At 42.4% G+C, this 20,344-nt stretch overlaps 1 protein-coding gene across 2 annotated transcripts in view; it reads right to left on the reverse strand.

The window, feature by feature from the left end:
• nlgn3a (neuroligin 3a) overlaps positions 1-20,344 on the reverse strand; it is a 163,874-nt gene that overhangs the window by 54,618 nt on the left and 88,912 nt on the right. For both annotated transcript variants that reach the window (XM_008327322.3, XM_008327318.3), the window contains one exon: positions 17,567-17,752. In XM_008327322.3, coding sequence (XP_008325544.1) covers positions 17,567-17,752 — 186 coding nt within the window. The remainder of the gene's footprint in view (positions 1-17,566; positions 17,753-20,344) is intronic.

The raw sequence follows: 20,344 nt of genomic DNA on the forward strand, positions 1-20,344 counted from the left end.
AGAAAACTGTGAGCTAAGCTATGGTGGGGAACAGTGCGTCCCTGCCCTGGCAGCCTCATTCACTATTTATTTGTGTGTTTGTGTACGAGAGCCACACACACACACACACCAGTTTGGTCTTTCTGTTTGCTGGTGTTACAAATGCATACATTCTGTTGGGCCGTTTTGTTGCTGTCGGTGGAGCAGTGTCACTGTGTAACTGCAAAACAGAACATTTGAGCGTCGCCCTTTTCTGCCTCAGTGATCGCACTTAAGATCCTCAGTGTTTTTACATTTGAACTCAATTATAGCCCGGAGCTAAGAAAACCAAATACAAAGGCAATGAAATAATACTGGTGTGTGTGAATGGCTGTGTGAATGCTAAAACGGCGATGCTAAAGGGTCGATTCCAGTATGAGGCCAATGATTGTGATGTTGTAATTATCGCAAATACATAGTATTTTACAAATATATTATTACAAATGTATTTTGTAGAAATTAACTTTTATTGACGCAAAATGGAGACACAATTATGACATATTTTTCCCTTGTTCATACATGTATTCAATTGAAAAAAACAAACAAATTATGAGTTCTAGCTATGCTTCCAGACGGACCCCCCCCCCAAACCATCAAAATCCACACTTTTTTGTTTTTCTACAGCACAAAAAAATCCAAATTCTAGCATCCCTAAAAGCTAGCCTAAACATCGACAAATTCCACAACTGTGCACAGAGCTTTCCGTACTAGCTAACCCTCCGGAAGCAAGCATAGTCTTCTTACCGCTTTCCCAAAGGCTAAACCTACAAAACTTAAAGCACTTGGTACCGAGCATATCCGAACCCGCTGAACACCTCAGAGATCAGGCGAGACTGAGCGACCGTTTCTGGGTTTTATCCCATTTTTAAGAAGCGTTCCAACTTTCCTGTAAACGGGGCTTTGTATTTACTGTACATAATCGTGCGGTATTACTGTGGAGTAGGCTGTGGAGTACTGGCATGTGTACGTACGTGACTGAGTGTGCTTGTCTATCACTTAGACTGCCTGCTGACACGCTCCACTTTCTCAGTGTCAAACTAACACACATTCAGCAGCAACTAATGTCAAAACACTTGACACATCTCAACCCACAGACATTCCTTCCCGGCTCATATTCAAAGTGACACCTGTAAGCCTGCTCTCATACTATACACTGTGCTGTGTGCACTTGTCAGCTGCCATCAGCTCATAATGAATCGATTAACAGGAGTTTTCTGTCAACATGAACTCAGAGGGACTGAGGGCATTAGGGTAAAAATAATCAGGAACAACCTTTGTTTTGTTTTTTTTTTTTTTTTTGTTTTTTTGGAGTTTTGGTGATGGAGTTTTGGTGATTCTGGAACTTTTCCTATGATTTTAAATCAAGTTACTGTATAAAAGGCAAAATGCAGCATCGCTAACATTTCCTGATAAGCGACAATAGAAGACGTGCAAATGAAGGAATCAATTAGGGCTGTGTCGGAGTCAGCTGTTTTGTCGTTTCCTGCTGGATTACTGACATCTCATGACTTACGGTGACACTTAACACAGAGCTGTTGTTAATGTTATCAGTACGAACCTGTAATTTAAATGTCAGCCGTGTAAAGGCCCGGAGAGAGGTTGTGATTTTCTCCACCTGCTAACAACAGGTTACATTTCGTTTGTGATTCAATTAAAATTGCCAGCTCAGTTTGACTACACCAGGCTTTAATGTAATGTGGATACGGGTCGAAAAGTTCCAGGACAAATTGATAAAAAAAAAAAAAAAAAAAAAAATTTAAGATAAATCACTACGGTCGCTTCTTTAGAGTCAAATATGTTTTGAGCCGAGAATTTCTTTCTCACCAGCTTTCCAAGGACTGGCATTTTCTTTCAGATTTTGGAAAGAGGAAGAAAAAAAAAATAAATCAAAAACTGACAGAAAATCTTTTTCTTACTTTAACAGCCTTCCATTCGAGTTGTTTTTTAAGGAAAGCAAAAGAAAGAAAAGTGAAACATGAAGTGAAGTATATTTTGAGTATTTTGATGACACAGTGGTATCAGTAACGATGTGTTCAAGTTCTGATAACAATTTTATTACATTTAACTTTACATTAATTTAATGTGAACAGAAATAATAAATGACCAGATGTTAAACTTAATTTTTTATATTATATTATAATCTATCCTAAATGGAACTAAAATTTGATATTAATAAAAAAGACATTGGAAGTGATTTTCTTGTTGAAGTGCATGATTAAACATCCGACAGCTACTGTCTCCCAGTGTATCAACCCCCCCGCTCCCTCTCCTTCCCTCACCCTCCCGCCCTTAGCTGAATAGATGTCAGATGTACAAATGAGTCTATTTGTGAATAAAATTCACCCTGGAAACATTTGCACATGACAACAGCGCCCGTACTTGTTTTACAGCTTGGAGCAGATCGGATCTAGCTCACGGTGATTTGTCTTTACCCACAACACCCACACCTTAAGTTGCTTTTCACTTTGTTTACCTGCACTTGCGTTAGGTGTGTGTTAAGTACTTCCATGGTGACGTTTTTTCATGTTCAAACATTTTTATAGGGAAGGGGGCGCTCTACCTTGACGAGGACTGAGGGATGTTTCCTTTTTTTTGTCCACTGAGACCCTCGTACAGTCCCGGTGACGTCGCTCGTGTCATGGCTCAGCATTTTGCTCTGCGGCTTCATCGGTTTTGACAGAGGAAAACAGAGACGTGTGTTTCTGACAAATTACATCTAAAATCTACACCATTTGAATAATGTAATACTGTAGTACTTCAAGGGCAGGTTGAAAAAAAAAGAAAAAGGAAAATCAAACTAAGCTCTTCCTCTGGGATGTTGTAGTTATTACACATGTACACAAGGAGAAGAGCATGATTCTCCCTTAACTGATGCCGGTGGCTGTCTCTCCAAGGAGATACCGAGCACCGATAGTTCCTCTCCTGGTCCCAGGAGGTCGAGGTCAAAGGACAGTATCAGCTAGATAGGTATTTGATCCATGGAGGGGGGGTTTATTCCACACAGCTACCTAATAGAGACCAGAGGGAGAGGAGGCGGAGCAGAACCTGGTAGGACTGTAGCACAGAGGCTCTGTTTTCCATCCAGTCTCGCTCCTCTCTCCTAATGAGCATTCTATTAGCAGCTCAGGGATGGATTTAAGCAGTTAGACATACGGAGGAGGCTGGCTAACAATGCAAGTGGTTAGCTAAACAGCTGTTCTCCTTCAGCTGCCACCTCCCATTCCCAGATAATGAAGCTCTCACCGATGAGCAGAAGTCCCAGGACATGCGAGGGAAAAGCCACTGAATCCCAGACAGGAAATCGCAGCCACTTGACGGCCTCGTAAAAAGTCCGAGCTGTGAACGGCTCCAACGATAGGACAAACAAAGCTCCAATTAGAAAGTGGCTCAGAGGGGAGCCCTAAGAATAGCACGTTGGGCAAGTGAAGACATATTTATGAGAAGTGTGTGCGGCGCTGTGTGTGAGGAAAGTAAACACTCCTGCATTGATTTTTTTCCAGCCTGAAGTGGAGGAACCTCCAGTGCCTTTGTAGTGGATAATAAACAGATGACTGTGATGATTTTGGTGAAACGTGGCATCGCTACATTTCATTATGTCTAGCAGAGTGAGTGGTGTTCACAGTGGTGGCGGCGGCATCAATCAAGATTAGCTGGCAGGCCATATGCCTTTGTCAACATCTCAAATGTGTAGTGTCCCCCCCCCAAAGAAAAGAAATTTCCACAATGACCATTCACACATTAGTTGTCGGTCACCATGTGAAAAAAAGTTCTGCAAATTTTTTTACAGCCTTCGGGAGAGAGAAAGAACAGATTTCTTAGTTCTTGTGGATTATGTATCAAATGTTCTCCTCGTACATTGGATTTACTTTGCATAAAATACTTACCAAATCTCTGAGGATGTCAAAGCTTCCCACTGTTTAAAATGAAAGGCCTCACAGATCGTAGGAGGTTTCCAGGTTTCCGAAGTCTACACTTAAATCTATTTATTTTGCAGCCAGTAGCCAGGTGTGCTTTGGTGTAAAAATAGAGCTTTTTTCATGGAGCTACATCTGGTACTGTGGCGGAGACTAAACTGCTTATCATGAACAGCTTCAGCGGGAACTTTCCATTAAGTATTTGCTCTAATCTCCCTTTGTTAGCTCATGGATAACACAGGTGTCGCAGTGGGAATTTAGTTTAACTCCTTTTCTACACTTCTCTTCTTCTTTAGCAAACACATTCCCAATTGGTGCTGGCAGCTGCTGCGCTGCTAAAACCCCGCAGATGTTACGGTGGTATAGACAGTTTAAGAATAAAGTAATAAAAAAAAGAAATGGTTTTAGAATCATTTAAACTCTGTTAAAAATTTACAAATCACCATTTTATTTAATTGATACATTTCCTTCGGCTGGTAATCCTGTCCCCTGCTGCTGTTGTCCTTCTACGTCACCACTCTGGCACCGTTTTGCTTATTTTGAATAAAATCACTAAAGGTATGTTATAACTAGGGCTGTCGGAATTAATACATCAATTGTATTGGCACTGTGATGGAAAATTTATATCCAATAATTCTACTATCCATCCACTTATCATAGCTCTAATACAAAGTCAATATACTGTTGTTGTCATTAGAAAACACTGCGATAAAATGTTTGCCATATCTTCTAGACCTCCATATTAATTCAATCATTTGGATTAGTCAAAAAAACAACAACAAAACAACAACAAATAAAAAATAGCTCTTTTTTATAATTAATTGTGATTAATTTTGATCTCAATTAATCATGATTAATTGTGATTGATCACAATGGATCATGATTATTCACAGACAGCCTGTGATTAGTCAACATTTTGATCTCTGAGAGCCCGATTTTCAACATTGGTTTTGGAATAAAAAAACCTCTCCAACCCTGAAAACAAAAAGAATATATACATCAATGTTAACTTCAAAAATCAAAAAACTGCCTCAGTGAAAAATGTTCACATCATTCACATCAAGCACTTTGAGGTTCCCCCCCGCAGGGGCTTTCAGTCAAGTGTCTGCACCAAATGTTGAACTGTATCTCTGATTCCAGCCACTGTGAACTTATCTGGTAAAACAAGCCCGGTCTATCTGGGGCATTCTCCTGAAGACAAATTGTTTGTGGATTATCTAACTAGTGCACGGACCTGCAGCAGGAGCACGGAGCTGCACATTGCTATTATTTTTCAGTTTGTTATTTAACACCTGCATGTCAAACAGCTTCTCACACCGCCTTCAGTTTTAACTCATCTGGAGAAAGGTGCGAATTTCTCCATGTTACGTGTGATTGGTGAATACGTTGTACCTGCCAAACTGTTGAACGCACACACACCAGCGGCCGCTACATTTTACACCTAACATATCAGGCAGATTTCTTTTCTTTTTTTTTTTTTTAAGTCTTACGCCTAACTGCATTTTTACATGGACCTTCTGCACTGCTAACATGCATTTTTACATGGACCTTCTGCACTGAGCAGGCAGCGTGCCCTAGTTTAGATATCATCTCGAAAGCAAACAGAAAATCTTGACGTACGATTTACTACCCATGGAATGAGAAAATTGTCTAGAAGTTGTGAAAAAGCACTTTGGCAATGTTGTTTCCTGACAGTTGCATTGGATTTTGTGAGTCACTCTCTTTCACCGCTGAACAGGATCTATAGCTTGTGTTACCTCTCTAAGCTAAAAATCTATTACAGCCTTGCAGGCCTAAGAGCTAAAGATTTAGTCTTTTTGTCAGGTTGCACAATGTTGGCTCTTTATAGTGGAGCATTCTGCAGTCAGCATGTTTGCTGAAGTTGCTCTCATTGGGGATTTCATTGTGCTCAGACTATGCAAATTTCATGGCGAGGGCTAATGCATTTGCACTGGCTCGTATTGAATGTCTTGGTGGGTAGGCTCGCGCTCGTGATGACACATGTTTACACCAACAGTACAGATGTTTGCTCAAGTCTTCGGCCACTCTTGCTTTTTCTGTTTTAGCCCCAAAGGAGCCCTGAGGTGTTTGACTACCACTTGTGTCTTATATCGAAATAAATTAATCTTCAACCTTTCGAGGATTGCAGTAGAGCTGATGGAGGGCTAGTAGACCATGGACCGTTCACCGGTCCATCTGGTCTTTATACCTATAGTCAATGTAAAGTCTCCAAAAAAAAAACAGCTTTTGGACAGCGTGGCTATCAATGCTGAAGATAAAACCCATGGTCTTCTGTAAGGCAAGAGCAATAACCACTCCTGCACTGCAAGATTGTATCAGTCAATCAATATACAGCTTCCAAAATACTAATCCATTAAAATTTTGTGATTACTCGTATTATGTTCAAAATGCATGTTTTATATGTAAGATACTGTGATTCCCTTGAGATAGTAGCAGTAAAAAAATCTTGTAAATTCTAAACTTAATATTTGATATTATCACATCAACTATAAAGCCAAGGCTATTTGCCTCTGCCAAGGTATTTACATTTTATCTAACACAAGAGTCCAGAGCCAACATCATAACATAATAACAGGTACAATGGGTAAGAGATGCTCCAGAGCAGGAGTACGACGGTGATAAGAAACAAAAATGTTTGTTCTACGAACTCCATTGCCTAAAACACTTAAGGACAAAATAAAGCTAACAGTAACAAAAGCTCTGTCAATGTGAAATTAAATTGTTACTAATGAGTAATTAATGCTCCAACATGCCCCACCAATAACAAGTATGGCCCCATTTTCTTTAAATACATGTAAACATTAAGGTACACAAAAAATTCTTTTAATGTTTAAAAGAAAATGTTCTCTCCTTTTTTTTAATGTTTAAAAGAAAATGTTCTCTATTATTTAAATGTTTAAAAGAAAATGTTCTCTGCAGAAATAAGTGGAGCACTGAAAATGCCCCATTAATTGTCTTACATTTCTATGGGATTTTTTTTTTTGGCATGTCATCTATACTGAAAAAATGTCACACAGAAACACCTATGGCATTCAAGGTTTCATCCATTACACACTCAGCAGAATACATTTCGACTATTTATTCTCTGACAAGGCTTTGTTGAAAAATTGATTGTAAAATGAAAGGCCAGCTGTTATTGCTGATCCGTTTGTCGTCACATTCTCAGATAAAAGCCTCTCAGGGAAGATGTTGATGGACAACAACGGCTTAATAACTATTGAACTGAGTCATTTCTGGCAATTTAGATACTGGTTAATTTAGATAGGCAAATTGCAGCTTAGGGAACTTAGGGCACCGGGATAACAAAGCACAGTGGAAATACATTGTAGTTTTTTTTTCATATACTTGTGTATTCTTCTGTGTTTAGTAGTGTTTTAAGCTTGGCTGTTTGGCGAAACAAAATTGTTTTCTCGCACTGTGTGCAAATAAAGACTTTGTATCAGAACGGTGATAAGTGGATGGATGGTTGAATTGTTCCATTAACATGTGTAAAACAAAAATGCATCCGATTATTTTTGCAAACTAATTATTTTTCAAGTCAACGCGTTACCTTGTGCAGCTCTATCTGAGACCATAATCTCTTCGTTAATATATTCCAGCCTTAACCACGTCACCATCTGGAAATATTTCATGATTGAAATTTAGAAACGCAACGGTGCAGACACATAGTGATTATTTGTCTTCTAGCAGTGAGTGTAGCTGTGGACTATATGAAAACATCAACAGTATAACACAGTTCCACTGTTGTATTTCTCTACCTGTCAAATCATTCTGTATACAAGCAGAGAATATGGCAGGCAGTCTGTATGAAAATATTATATATATATGTATTCTCGGATGGCTGTAATAGTGCAGGTGTTTTTTTTCCTCATCTGTGCAGATAGAATGGTTTTGCTGGAGTTAAGTGGCCAAAAAGTCATACATTTCCTATTTCAATAATAAGTTAGGAGCTCGGAAATCAGCACCCGTAACGAGCTGAAATACCAAGTAACATCGCCGTCCGGGTGCCGATGTAAATAAATCACATGTCATGCAAACCTGTAAACTAATGAGGAATGTGACGGTGCCATCAAGCATAGCGAGGCTTCACAGTGAATCCACAGTATGTGTCTGTTGTTCATGAAAATGCATGGGCTACCTTCCCTGTGAGCGGGCATAAACAGATGTACACAAGGTCTGGTCTCTCTAGCTGCGGAGGAGAACCGTCAGCGGCAACATGCAAACACTGATTGCTCGGGGTCATCGGAGAAGGGCAAGGTTCGGCTAATTACACAGTAATTGTTCGTCTGGCAGACAAACACTGGGACAACAATCTGCCCCGATAGCACACCGTCTGAATTCAAGCAAACATACAACTGCAATCTTGGCTCAAAAAAATTGGAAGGCATAAAAAAAAAAAAAATTTTTTGCAGTGAGGAAGATGAAAATGGAGAGCAGAGTGCAAGGCGAAAGAAAGATGGAAATAATGAAATGTGAAAACAGCTTAAGGGAGACCGGTGAGCACGGGGAGAAATTGGGCCAGTGTGTGTGGAACAAGAGGGAATAAAGGGAGGGCGGGAGAGGGAGCGTAAGATAGGGAAGGTGTGAGGGGAGGAGGGAGGTCAGAAGAGATGTGGAGATAGGCGGAGGAGGAGGGGGAGAGATGAGCCCCCTGTGCTCAGCTGTCAGTGCTTCCTCTGCAGGTGGGGCAGGAGGAGTGCCAAGTCCCTCTCCCACTCACACAGACACCCATGCATCGCTTTATAATGGATGCTTTACACTGGTGCCAGGGAGAGAAAGAGTGAAGCAGAGAAGAAGACATGGTGAGAAGACGAAAGGGAGACACGGGGGAGGGAGCTGTAGTGAAAAAAAGAAAGAAAGAAAGTGCTATGAGGAACGGGGAAACAGAGCTGAGGGAAATGCTTCAGAGGCTCGGGCGGTGGAGACGAGTGGAGGAAGACGGACAGACTGATATTCCCATCAAGTCGTTATACTAATCAAGAGAGGAAACAGACCAGACAGTCTGCCAGCAATGTGACGCAGCTATTGGTTTAATTGATCTAAAGCCTAACAGGATCAAACAATGGCAGGGCCACAGACAGGTGCCCCCTCCCATTACGGCTGACTGTCACTGTCCATTAGGGGGTGTATGGGTGTTCACTTGACAGTGATTTATCAAGAATGAGCCATTGATGCCATCCACCTGAACTAATGACTCGCCGGCATCTCCGCTGGGAATGCAGGTCATCAGCAGACGACATACTCTGTAGTCACCTCGTTCATCAGCTGCCATTAGATTCCAAACGCAATCCGGGCGATACATCACCAGATGTGTCCGGTTGCATTGTCCTGGAGACTGTTGCTGTGAGAGACCACGTGGGCCGCACGTCTCTCAAACCGCTCAGCGGTGCAACTGGTAATACGACACAGCAGGTATGTATACGATACATGTAATATTGGCTGATGGGGGCACGGACTTCCCCGAGAACTCAATTATCCTCTGATTCTTTTTTCCGACCTGCCGCTCGGCCCTTTAAGACCTATAAGTCTGTGGTTTATGGGCTCAACTGCCTGCTGCAAGCACAGACAGACTGATGGCTGCGCTGCTCCAATGAAGTGCCTTCACCGTTTTCCGGCCATTTGTCAATTCTTCATTTCTCTGCTCTCTTCTGGCTAGGGATAGGTAAAAGCTGCCTCCCTCTGACAGCCAGCTTGACTTGATATTGTTTTCCTTGGTGTTACCTCAAACTGGCTGTTTGACCTCAGCGGAGTCGTCTTTACCCTAATAACATCCTTCCTGCCTTGGACGACTCCACTGGGCCTACTTTTCTATCTTTGGCTTTGTGGGGTTTTTTTTCCATCTGCAGTAGTGAAATAAAACCCATTTGTGCCCCAAAAGAATGATCCAGATTTTTAATTCAGAGGGTCATCAGGTAAATAATTTCTCTTTTGGTAATAATTTATTTTTCTTTCTCTCTGCTTTGAGCCAAAATGCTCAAGGAATGAGAAGGAAATCTAGGGGAACAATGGGAAGTTGAAATTAGTTTGCGTTTCCTATACAATGGTGGCCTGAGAGTATATGGCAGACAACAAAGCTGGGGAGTCAGCGTAAATACACGGAATTGTCGTTCAACAGAGATGGCATCCCTTTGGTTTAATTATCGCTGCTGTCAATCCAGGCGGAAGAATACGACACCTGACAAGGCGTGTCCCCATTCTCTCATCTCGCGTCGGCCTCTTTCACACCCTGCGTTGCACAGACACCTTTCAGAACACAGCAAATCAAAACTTGAGATAGACGCACTCCATTGCCCCAAACACCCAGGTAAGTTTACAGTGTCGATTTGCTGAATGCCTTTGACACCTCAGAAATTGGCTCTATTCAACTTCAACAATTGTCCCTGGTTTTTACTCAAGCACTAGGTATTTGCACAACAATGGCAGCCGCATCACATATAAATAAAGGATGTGGTTTTGCAGCTATCTTTCCAGGTGTCTCCAATTCACAACCCGACTCGTGCAAAGGTGCCTTTATACAGGGCTTAAACTCCAGGCGATGGATGACTGCTACAGGAAGCCGAGCCTCAAGAAAATGAAGTTGACACCGAGTGCGGATGGATTGCACCCTGAGATCTGTATGATGAGATCTCAGCACAGGGGCATTATGTAGTGGGAGGGCCGGGGGTGGGGGCAGTCTCCAGGCCATTCCACTAGGAAAACCTCCCATGGGCTTCGTTTCAGAGAGGAAACCCACACATGTTATTTTCAAAGGTCAGAGCCACATGTAACATTACAGCTAAAGCTGGTGTAGTGCTACGCTCGCACATTCTTCATCTACGTAGACGGAATGTTGGCCTCCATCTTTCCTCTGCAGCGCAGGGTATCGCGGTTTGTGTTAACCTTAAATTATGTATCAATATCTTAAGAAGTGACGAATGAGTGCACGGGTGCAACACATTCTCGCAATCCCCAGCTGTAGATCTACAAGAGAGTTTGTGTTTTTGCCCCAGAGGACATCTCGGAGTGGCATGTTCGGGGTAAGTGATTGTCAGAGCAGAGGTTAGCTGCTCATGGCAACGCAGACTCTGAATCCCACAACGGGAGCACTGTATCAGCAAGATTGACAGAGGCAGATTGATTCGAGGTCCAGTAAATGTTGTTGTCACTCTTGTTTCCTTCCTCTGCAGGTCCACATGTTAAATACGTGTCACAGAGAGCACTGTCATCATTTGCACTGGCTGTGTAACAAGGTAGTGCTCTCTCTGAAGTAGACGAGTCAAATATCCCAACAATTTGGGGCTGTCAATCAATTTCAATGTTTAATTGTGATTCATTGTCTGTGGATAACTCTAAAAGTTTAACACACTTTTTTTATCTGTTCAAAATGTATCGTATCTTAAATCTTTAGGTACCCACAGTACATACAGTAGTATTTGCACCAATGATTCCACCAACTAAAAACCAGGACAAATATAATTAGGAATATTTATCCTCAGAGAGGTATTGTAGCAATGCTATTTAAAATTTTATTTTTATGTTGTAGCAATGCTATTTAAATTTTTTTTTAATATTCAGTTACTCATCACATCAAGGTGGGGTGGAAACACAGGTACCATCGACAGTAAATGTCGAGAGGACCATCTGGCAGTGCTTTGAAGCTCACTCAACATTTTTCTTTTTTATGCCGTCCAAATATTATACTGCTTCAACACTTGACGCTTCCTTAATTCCCCAATCTATGTGGTAGCCCTGGGTCAAATAACAGAAGGTGTGCACATTAAAAAAAAAAAAGTTGGATTTTATAGTAAGATAGTGCCTAGGAGTTATCAGGTTACTTAGGGTATAACATAAAATACATTTACTTTGTTCAAGTACTTAAAGTAATGGTGGACTAGTTTCTTTGTTTGTAAAGGTGTATATATAAATATATATTTACTTATTACTTAAAACCATCTATTTTTCTCTGAGCTTTCACACTGGTTACATCTCCTAGAAACCCAGTACTTATCACATGGCCCTCTTACTACAGTATTTGTGGTTCCAGTGTTTTGCCCTGTAGTGTCTCCCATTTAAAAGGCCCGGTGTTCATTGCACCAGTGTAATAAAACCCGAGCATTTAACATGCACATTTATGGGCCTCAATAACCCAGAAGTCTTAATAAAAATGAAAGCTGACATTGGCATGAAGGATCCTCTACACTAGCTGTCTTTAATGTCCAAGACGTTCCATTAAATGGGGAACACTTCCTCTGAAGCGGAGCTTTTATCCTGATTGCTTACAGGAAGAGAGGGGAAAAAAAGAAAAAAAAAAATCAACCAAATGACCTTCAGTGCTGCCACAAATAGCCTTTCTTTCCCGTGTGCCTCATGAATAGACATCGCCGCACAGATATGGACATGAGGGAAACACACACTCAGCAGGTTAACGTGACCTTAGAGAACACAGCATTATCTTGTTATTCCTAGTGAAGCAGACATTTCAATATAAACATTAAAGTCAGGCCCAGATGCTGTGATTTTATTCATACATGTATCTACTATGAATCAGACCAAGAACCAAGAACCTCAGTCAGTGCCAGGTCCATGACTAACATTTTCCTCATTTGCCTTTGACCTAGGGGTAAGAAAACAACAAGAGCAGAGCAACCGCCATCTTTGTGGTCACCAACCTGGGGTCACATCCCAGGGGGTTGTCGAAATGTTCTCGTTAATAATTCCTTGTCAATTACGTTCTTACACTTACTCTAAGGTGACATACGATGCAAGAAATGACCAAACTCTAGCAACGTACATCAAACGTACTGTGTAACCCTGTGAGAATTTGTCATTTTCATTACTAATAGCTGATTCGTGTACACCTGCAGATCATTTTCCTCTCAACACTCAATGTTGCCATGGATACGTGAAGCTATCCTCAGTCTATCTCCCGTAGAAGAGGTGGGCGGAGCATGCTCATTACCATTTAAAGGCACAGACACACCCAGTCAGGACAGGGATGTTAACCAAAAATAACCAGCTGTGCTTTCTAATAATAATAATCTTTAATTATTTTTTTATTATTTAGACACCAAGGAACTAAGTTAATTTGCAAAGGAGCCGCACAATATGTTCCTTTTAAATATAGTACCGACTGTGTCTGTCTATTAATAGTAGGGTTGAAGTCCATATAGTAATTATAATAACAGCGGTCCCCCCACCGTGCTGCTCTGCTGAGAGAAGGTCAGGAGTCCTGATCACGCTGTAATTGTAGTTGGATGTTTTCTGTAAAAGTCATTAGCATTAGATTATAATTAATAACATCAATGCTGTGGGTAAATAACTTGTCCAAGCAGCAAGCGTCCCTTCCACTGAACTTGTGCCACTGTTTTCTGTTTAAAGCTGGAGGAAAAAATAGGCTGGGAGCCGAGATGTTCCTCTGTGGGAACACAACTGTTGAGTTACATTTAATAAGCTGGTCAAAACTGCCCCTGCTGAGACACTGCGCTTTTAATGACCATCCTCCCTCCAACGTCTCAGATGTGCAGCTAGATTGCTTGCCACATACGGCAGCAGACAAGGCAGCCATCTTATAAATAGCAACACAAGAAGACACATCCTGGAGACTGTGGAGCTGAAACCCAGGGAGGCAGAAAGGGAGAGACACACTGGCACATAGAGAAAGCACACGTCCCTTGCATGCTTTTACTGTCTGTGAAGGCAGGGAAACAGATGGGTGCAGCGAGGGGGAGATTAGATGCAGGGGAGGGGCTGATGTCTCAAGAATCCAGCCCTTGAGAGAGAGAGGGGACTTTCAGGGCAGTAGGCACACCGGCTAGAAGGCAAAAGGAGGACGCTAGGTGATGGATGTACCCTGTGACTGTAGCCCCCTGGTATCCTCACACAGACACATCACCAAAGGCCAATCCAGAAAAAGGCAAAATCGAAGAGAAAAAGCTGGAAGGCTAAACCGATCCTGGAAGATCCAGCTTATTTATTAGGCTTTAGCTGAGGCACCGAGCGTCTGAAGTAAGTTGTCGTTCTGCCACAGACAGGCATAAAAGTAGTCTCAGTTAGATAGGAAGTCTATGCACTCTAGGCAGTGATGACAGACTGTGTACAGTAAGAGTGGGAATACTGTCATTAAATACACCGACACACCAGGGAGCTCCACAACAGTGTGTCATCGCTGATTTACCTCCTCCCTTTTTTTAAAATCAGGGCCTGACTCTGCTGCAGCCTAGCAGCAGGTGATGGAAAATGTTTGTGCGCAGGCCGTGTGTGCAGTATATATGTATGTGTGTGCGTTCCAAAAAAGAGCATATACACAGTATGTAATGATTTCGACTGTGGGCTCAGTTCATTTGTCTTCCACCATTTAATCATTTTTAGGGTCGTGGTGGGCGGACAGTACAGCCAACACCAGCGGTCTTTGGGAGAAGCCAGGGTTCACACTTGACAGTTGGCCAGTCCATCACAGGTGCCACATGCACAAGCAAGCCACCATTCACACTTGGATTCACACCTGGGTCGGTTTAGAGACTGTGGAGATTGAACCAGTGAAGTGCTGGTGTCAGATCAATAACCAATTTTTCCATCGAATGGGCCTGATAGCGCCGTGATCCCCGGGTAAGAGAACTGAGCTTTTTATCAGAGGATTGTTCGAAACCCACCTGCACTTAGTCAAATACAGAGACCACTGAAGCTGACTTCTTTGGACATTGGTTGCCAAACCTTTTCTCCAGCGCCCCCTTTTTGTAGGTAGGACTATTGTCAAGCTTGTAGCCTCGAAGTCACATGATCACAGCTATTGTCTCTAAACTTCCCTGGACTTCATTTATACCACGGTAATCCCTATAATGGCCATTAATAAAAGAATACAAATTACAACCATTGTAATTTCAATATTCTGAAAATTAGGGTATTTTAGTTGCTTCATTATCTTTCAGACCTGATAAAAAAAATCAAACACAAATCCATTACTAGAAAGCATCTGAAATATGTTTTCTTCCCACACATTAAAGCTTCTCAGCTGTTGTAGCTTTTTAAACTTTATTTTTTTACAAACACACACTGATTAAGGGGCAGCCAGGATAAGAGGGGAGGGGGGGGGGTATCCTGGAGGTGGCAAAGGCAGGTGCAAGAGGAAATTTCTTTGCTCAGGCTTCCTGTCTCATTCGGCATTCGACTCCAGTCCTAACTTCATATAATAACAACAGGCTGTGCTCTGAGAGAGACTGTCGGATCTGATTTTTATTGGTAACATCACAGCAAGAATCCTGATGTGATAGAATGCCTCCACTTTCAATTTCCTTAGTTTTGCTAGTTATACTTTATCGCATCACTAGGGCATACATTTTTATTCAATGGGGGGAAAAAAACAGACCCGGTAATATCCAATTTACTAGAAGGCAGTGGAGATGGTTTCACTGGCAGTATAATAACACGCTACACGGAGCGTGGCATTGTGGAGTATGAATAAAAAGGCATTTATGGTAAATCTTCAATCCAAAAGCAGTCATCACTCATTGGAGGAAATCAACGCAATTAGTAACACTTAGATGCAAATTAGAAAACACAAAACAAAACACAAATCCCTGCCACTGTGATAGAGGCCAACGGAGAAAAAAAGGCTCAAATGACCTCTTTAGGCCTTTTAATCAAAAAATCCGACACTTTATCGCCCGCTGACAAGAAGAGCAGCTGTGTGTTTGGATTAGTTGGTGTTAAGAGTGCGTGATGCCGGTGCTGTGCTATGTAGTGGTTCCTACACACCAGATCAAAGAGCCATCCTGTTTTCTCTCTTGCAGATATGATTGGTTTCTTTGATGTATTATACATCCAGACAATGCACAGTTGGAATGTTGCAGGTCCAGCGTGCACAAGTTCTCTCCCTGTTTATAAACACAGGGGATGACGCCTCCCCTGCCTCCCCCAGCAGAGAGGGAGAACGAACACGTGGTAGGGTGAATATCTTAGACCAGAGGTTGAATATAACAGTGATGTTTAATATTCATCAGGGTTGGGACTTACTGTTAGTATCTACAGACAATTGAACAAATGTCTTCCTCACGTCAGTCATTTGCAGTGCACCGGTAATACTGATGCCCCCTCCAGCCTGGTGGGTGGCGGTAATGCCCCAGATGAACAGAGTAATGGAAAGCGATGATGTATTTTTTTAAGTCTTGGTTGAATAATGGTGCAGTTGTGAATAGACTTGTTGAATAATGGTGCAGTTGTGAATAGATGGTTATTATTTTTTATCAGCACAGTATTTGAAGCTCTCTGTCTATTTACGTCATGTTGCAGCTGCTAGCTACAGACAAATGGCGTAGCCTGTACACGATAGACAACAGAATGGCCTTCATACAAAGGTATAATGGCCGGTATTGTACTGTGAGTTTGGAGTAATCTGTGAATGGATTACACAGATGAAAAATACTCAAAATTTAAAAAAATAGACTTTTATCACATATTGCTATTTTGCGCTATTGCTTATTTCTTAGTGTCAAATATTGCTTTTTAATAAAATGCTACATATTTAAATGTACTATTTTTACCATAAGTTGTGGTATCCACTAGCTTCAGAGGCCGTTCAAGATCACAAGTACTTTGTCGCGACACAGTAATCCATGTTACCGCTGCCCACTGATGCAAATGAAAACATCTGACAGATGAATCTGAACATGGAGTTGATCTGATGAAGCGGCTCCTGACACTCGCTGCAGTTTTAAATGAACAATGAAAATCATGTGTTTCTTTTTTCAACCCTGTGTGTGTGTTCACAGCAGTGTGTGGGCGACATCAACATGACGCTCGTGTGCAAACAACAAGTCGAACGTAGGGAGTTTTTTCATTTTGATTATCACAACGCGATAACAACAATGTGGATAAATGGCAGCCCGATGTGGGCGCACAACAGCGCTCTCCATTATGAACAAGACATCGGAAGAAATATGTGCACAAGCTCTGGGTTAATAAGGATAATGTGATGTTCATGGGCGCAGCATGAAGTTGACATTCATAGCTGGAGCGCACACTCATTCACATGTGCAAATGGACTTCCGCCAAGATGTTATATGTAGGCAGTTGAGCTCCATGCTAATAGAATGATGCATTAGCGGAGCAGTAGTATGAGGGATGTTTACCACATGTCCAGGTTAAGCGTGCCCGCTGCGTGTCGTTTTAAAGACGCGGCCAGTGTGGCCACTAAATCATCCTGAGTAGCATTAAGGTAGCCAGCAGATAAACAGTGCTGAATACAAAGAGAGCAGTGGGAGTGTGTATGTCATGCCTCATGATGGCGGCTGCCACTACACACTCTCTCCGGTACACTCTGTCCCCTTTTATCTTGCTTACAAAGACACATTAAACCAACATAATTATTTTACTCATACATGACGCCGGCAATCTGACAAAGTCCCACATGTGGTTTTAAGTCTGCCGTGGAGTTTCAATTTTCCACCGGGATTGAAAGTCACAGTCATTTAAATGCAAACACCTGCCTCCTACATGCACTGTGCTGCGCGGCGCAGTACAATGCATTGCTCAATAACTTGTGGCCTGCACCACCAGTTTCTAATATCGAGCTGCCTACACACCAGCAGGCGTTAGCTCCACAGCTGTGTCACCCCTCCCCCGTCCCTGCTGTGCCGTACCTTCAGAGTGATGGGAGAGGGTGAGCAGGCTGACACAAGAGGCTCCAATCCCAGAACCGAACACAGTGATGCGGTTGGAGTCTCCACCGAAGAAGCCGATGTTCTCGCTGATCCACCTCAGGGCCTGGATCTGGTCCAGGAGTCCGTAGTTCCCTTTGGCAGCCTGGTCACCGGTGCTGAGGAATCCTGGGAAAACACATGGAGATTTAAAGATTAAAATCTTTCAAATTAAAATAAACGTAACTCGTCCTCAATTGTAAGCGATTGTTTATTTTTAAAGCCTGCAGCAGAACCGGTTCTCGTCAGATAATGATTAATTAGATGACACTGGCTGTTGGTAAAATAGCGGTGTGCATGGGCACATGTCATCTTCGTGTTATGGGAAATCAATAGCATGTCTTCCCTGGCTGTTCACCTTCAGATCAGATACATCAGATATGGCTGTTCTGGATAACAACCGTACCGTACCACTCTGTGTGGAGCACAACCTCAAGTTTGCATATCAAAAGTCACCATTTTTCTCCAACAGCGTCTGGATTCTCTGTCATTTTCTATAGCTTCCCGCTTTCAGACCTTGCCTTCACCACAGGCACAGTCCCTGAACATCTCCCTCTGTGTATTCAGCTGTACAATACTACGGTTGTATAGTGAACCTCTCTTGGGTGCATCACAGCTCATGTTAACATTCCACCCTTTCCCAGCTACTCTCTGGGGCATGGGCTGAGCAGAATGATGGGTAATAGAGAGTCACGGGAGAAGCTCAAAGTAAAGCAATGGCTGGAGTCCCCACGGTGGACTCCCGTGTGTCGGTTGAACCCCTGAACATGTATACGAGTTGACAGCCAGGAGACACACACACACACACACACACAAAGCCTTCTGTCGCCAGTTGCCTTATCGGCAAACACTTCAGAGGCAATAAATATGTTGGTGGTGAGTGTTCCCGAGCCTGCAGTGATGGTCCTTCAGCGTTGTTTGTAACATCTATTTCATGGTCAGTGCCTCCATGTAATGATGCGTTCTCTGTGCTTAAGACCTAAGGGGAAAATAGAATGGTTTTGATATCAGGAATTCAAAAAAAATAAAGAGATGAAATCAGTGTCTTCTTTTTATCCCAGGTCAGAACAAAACCTTTGTACCAGAAGACAAACAGAACTCAGTTAGGACTAGTCTAGTCTGAACAGGATACACATTTATCAGTGCCTGGTTCTTTTCTTTGTTAATATGCTAGTCTGGTGTAACAGGATACACATTTGTCAGTGCCTGGTTCTTTTCTTTGTTAATCAGAGACTACTGAGAGCCCACCCTGCTGCCCCACCCAGGGCAGCTTACGCGCCTCACCACAAGTGCCTGTTGGCAACAACAAAGAGCGGTGGGCAGGGCGAAGGCCAGGCCTCGTCGTCTGTAGGGGAGAGGTGGTGGCACAGGGAGCAAAGCAGGAAACAAATGGATCAACAGATGGTCTCCTTCAGACCCATCCCTGAGGATGATGGAGCAGCAGGGCACAGGCAGCGAGTTGGAGAGAGAGAGGGAGAGAGGGTGAGAGAGAGAGAGAGAGAGAGAGAGAGCGCTGCAGGGATAGTGAGAGACAAAGACAAAGAGGAGAAAAAAACTTGATCCAATTGAAGAGCTTCTCCTTTTCTGTTTTTTTTTTCCCCTCCCCTGGCTGCCGCTCACGTTCCCTCATAACTAAAGGACAACATCTTTTACAGCCTTTGGCCGACTGCTGCCGAGGAGTAGAGAGGAGACGTGACTCTCCCGGAATAACCCTCATTTGCGAAATGGTTCACACTCCAACAAGTGTGTGTCAAGAAGGTTAGGAAATGTCAGGAGACTGGCATGTGCGAGAGATTCCGTGTTACTCTTGGCCAAATTGAGAGCCTCACCATAAACAGTTTCCATTTTTCAATAAAAGACATTACAAAGTGTGGAAGATTAGAGTTGACTCTTCAGCCGGCAGCGAGATTCAGAGCTCTTTAGTTTTAGCCTGGTGTGTGTTTTCTGGTTTAGCCTGTGTGATTCTTTTGCTTGTAGAAATAGAACTGGTCTTTGTGCTGGAGATGGGGGGAGGAAGGCGGGGGGTATTTACCTAAGACAAGAGTTTAAACCAGGGGTATCAAACTCATTTTGGATCAGCGGCCACATACAGCCTGATTTAACATAATTACCTATAAATAAGGTATAAATTAGGTCCATGGTTCTCTCCTATGTTGTCATGTAAATAAGTACAAGTTTGTTAAAAAATATTCATACTTAATGAAACAATTTGACAAAACATCACGAACATGAAGTGTTTATACATTTTTTCTGCTTTAGACCGTGGGCATCATTCTGATATAAACATGAAATGAACCTCCTGGTCATATTTAACATGATGAGGTGAAAAAAACAAATAAAATAAACTGGCAGAAATAATGTTTATTTTCATTAATCTAGTGAAGAACCGTGTTGTTTGTCAGGTCTGTCTGTCACTTTTTTCTGTCTGTGTTTCTCAAGGGTTAATTAGCTTCATCAGGCTCACCTGTGTCCTGCTCGTCAGCCTCACTCGTCTCACCTGCTGCCCTGGGTATAAATACCTCTGTCCTTCACTCAGTCTTTGTTGGGGTTTTGCTGTGTGGGGTTGTTGCTGTTTGATGCTCATGGTTCATGCTTATTTTAGTTTTTTTTGTGTGTGTGATTGTGGTTTATTGTGATTTTTGGTTTAACTGAGTTAGGACTGGATAATCTGACTGTTCTGATCAAACAAACATTTTGTACCTGGAGTTGCTGTTCTACCTA

Source organism: Cynoglossus semilaevis, chromosome 15, assembly GCF_000523025.1.
Source record: "Cynoglossus semilaevis isolate Cse_v1.0 chromosome 15, Cse_v1.0, whole genome shotgun sequence".
NCBI classification, from domain to species: domain Eukaryota; kingdom Metazoa; phylum Chordata; class Actinopteri; order Pleuronectiformes; family Cynoglossidae; genus Cynoglossus; species Cynoglossus semilaevis.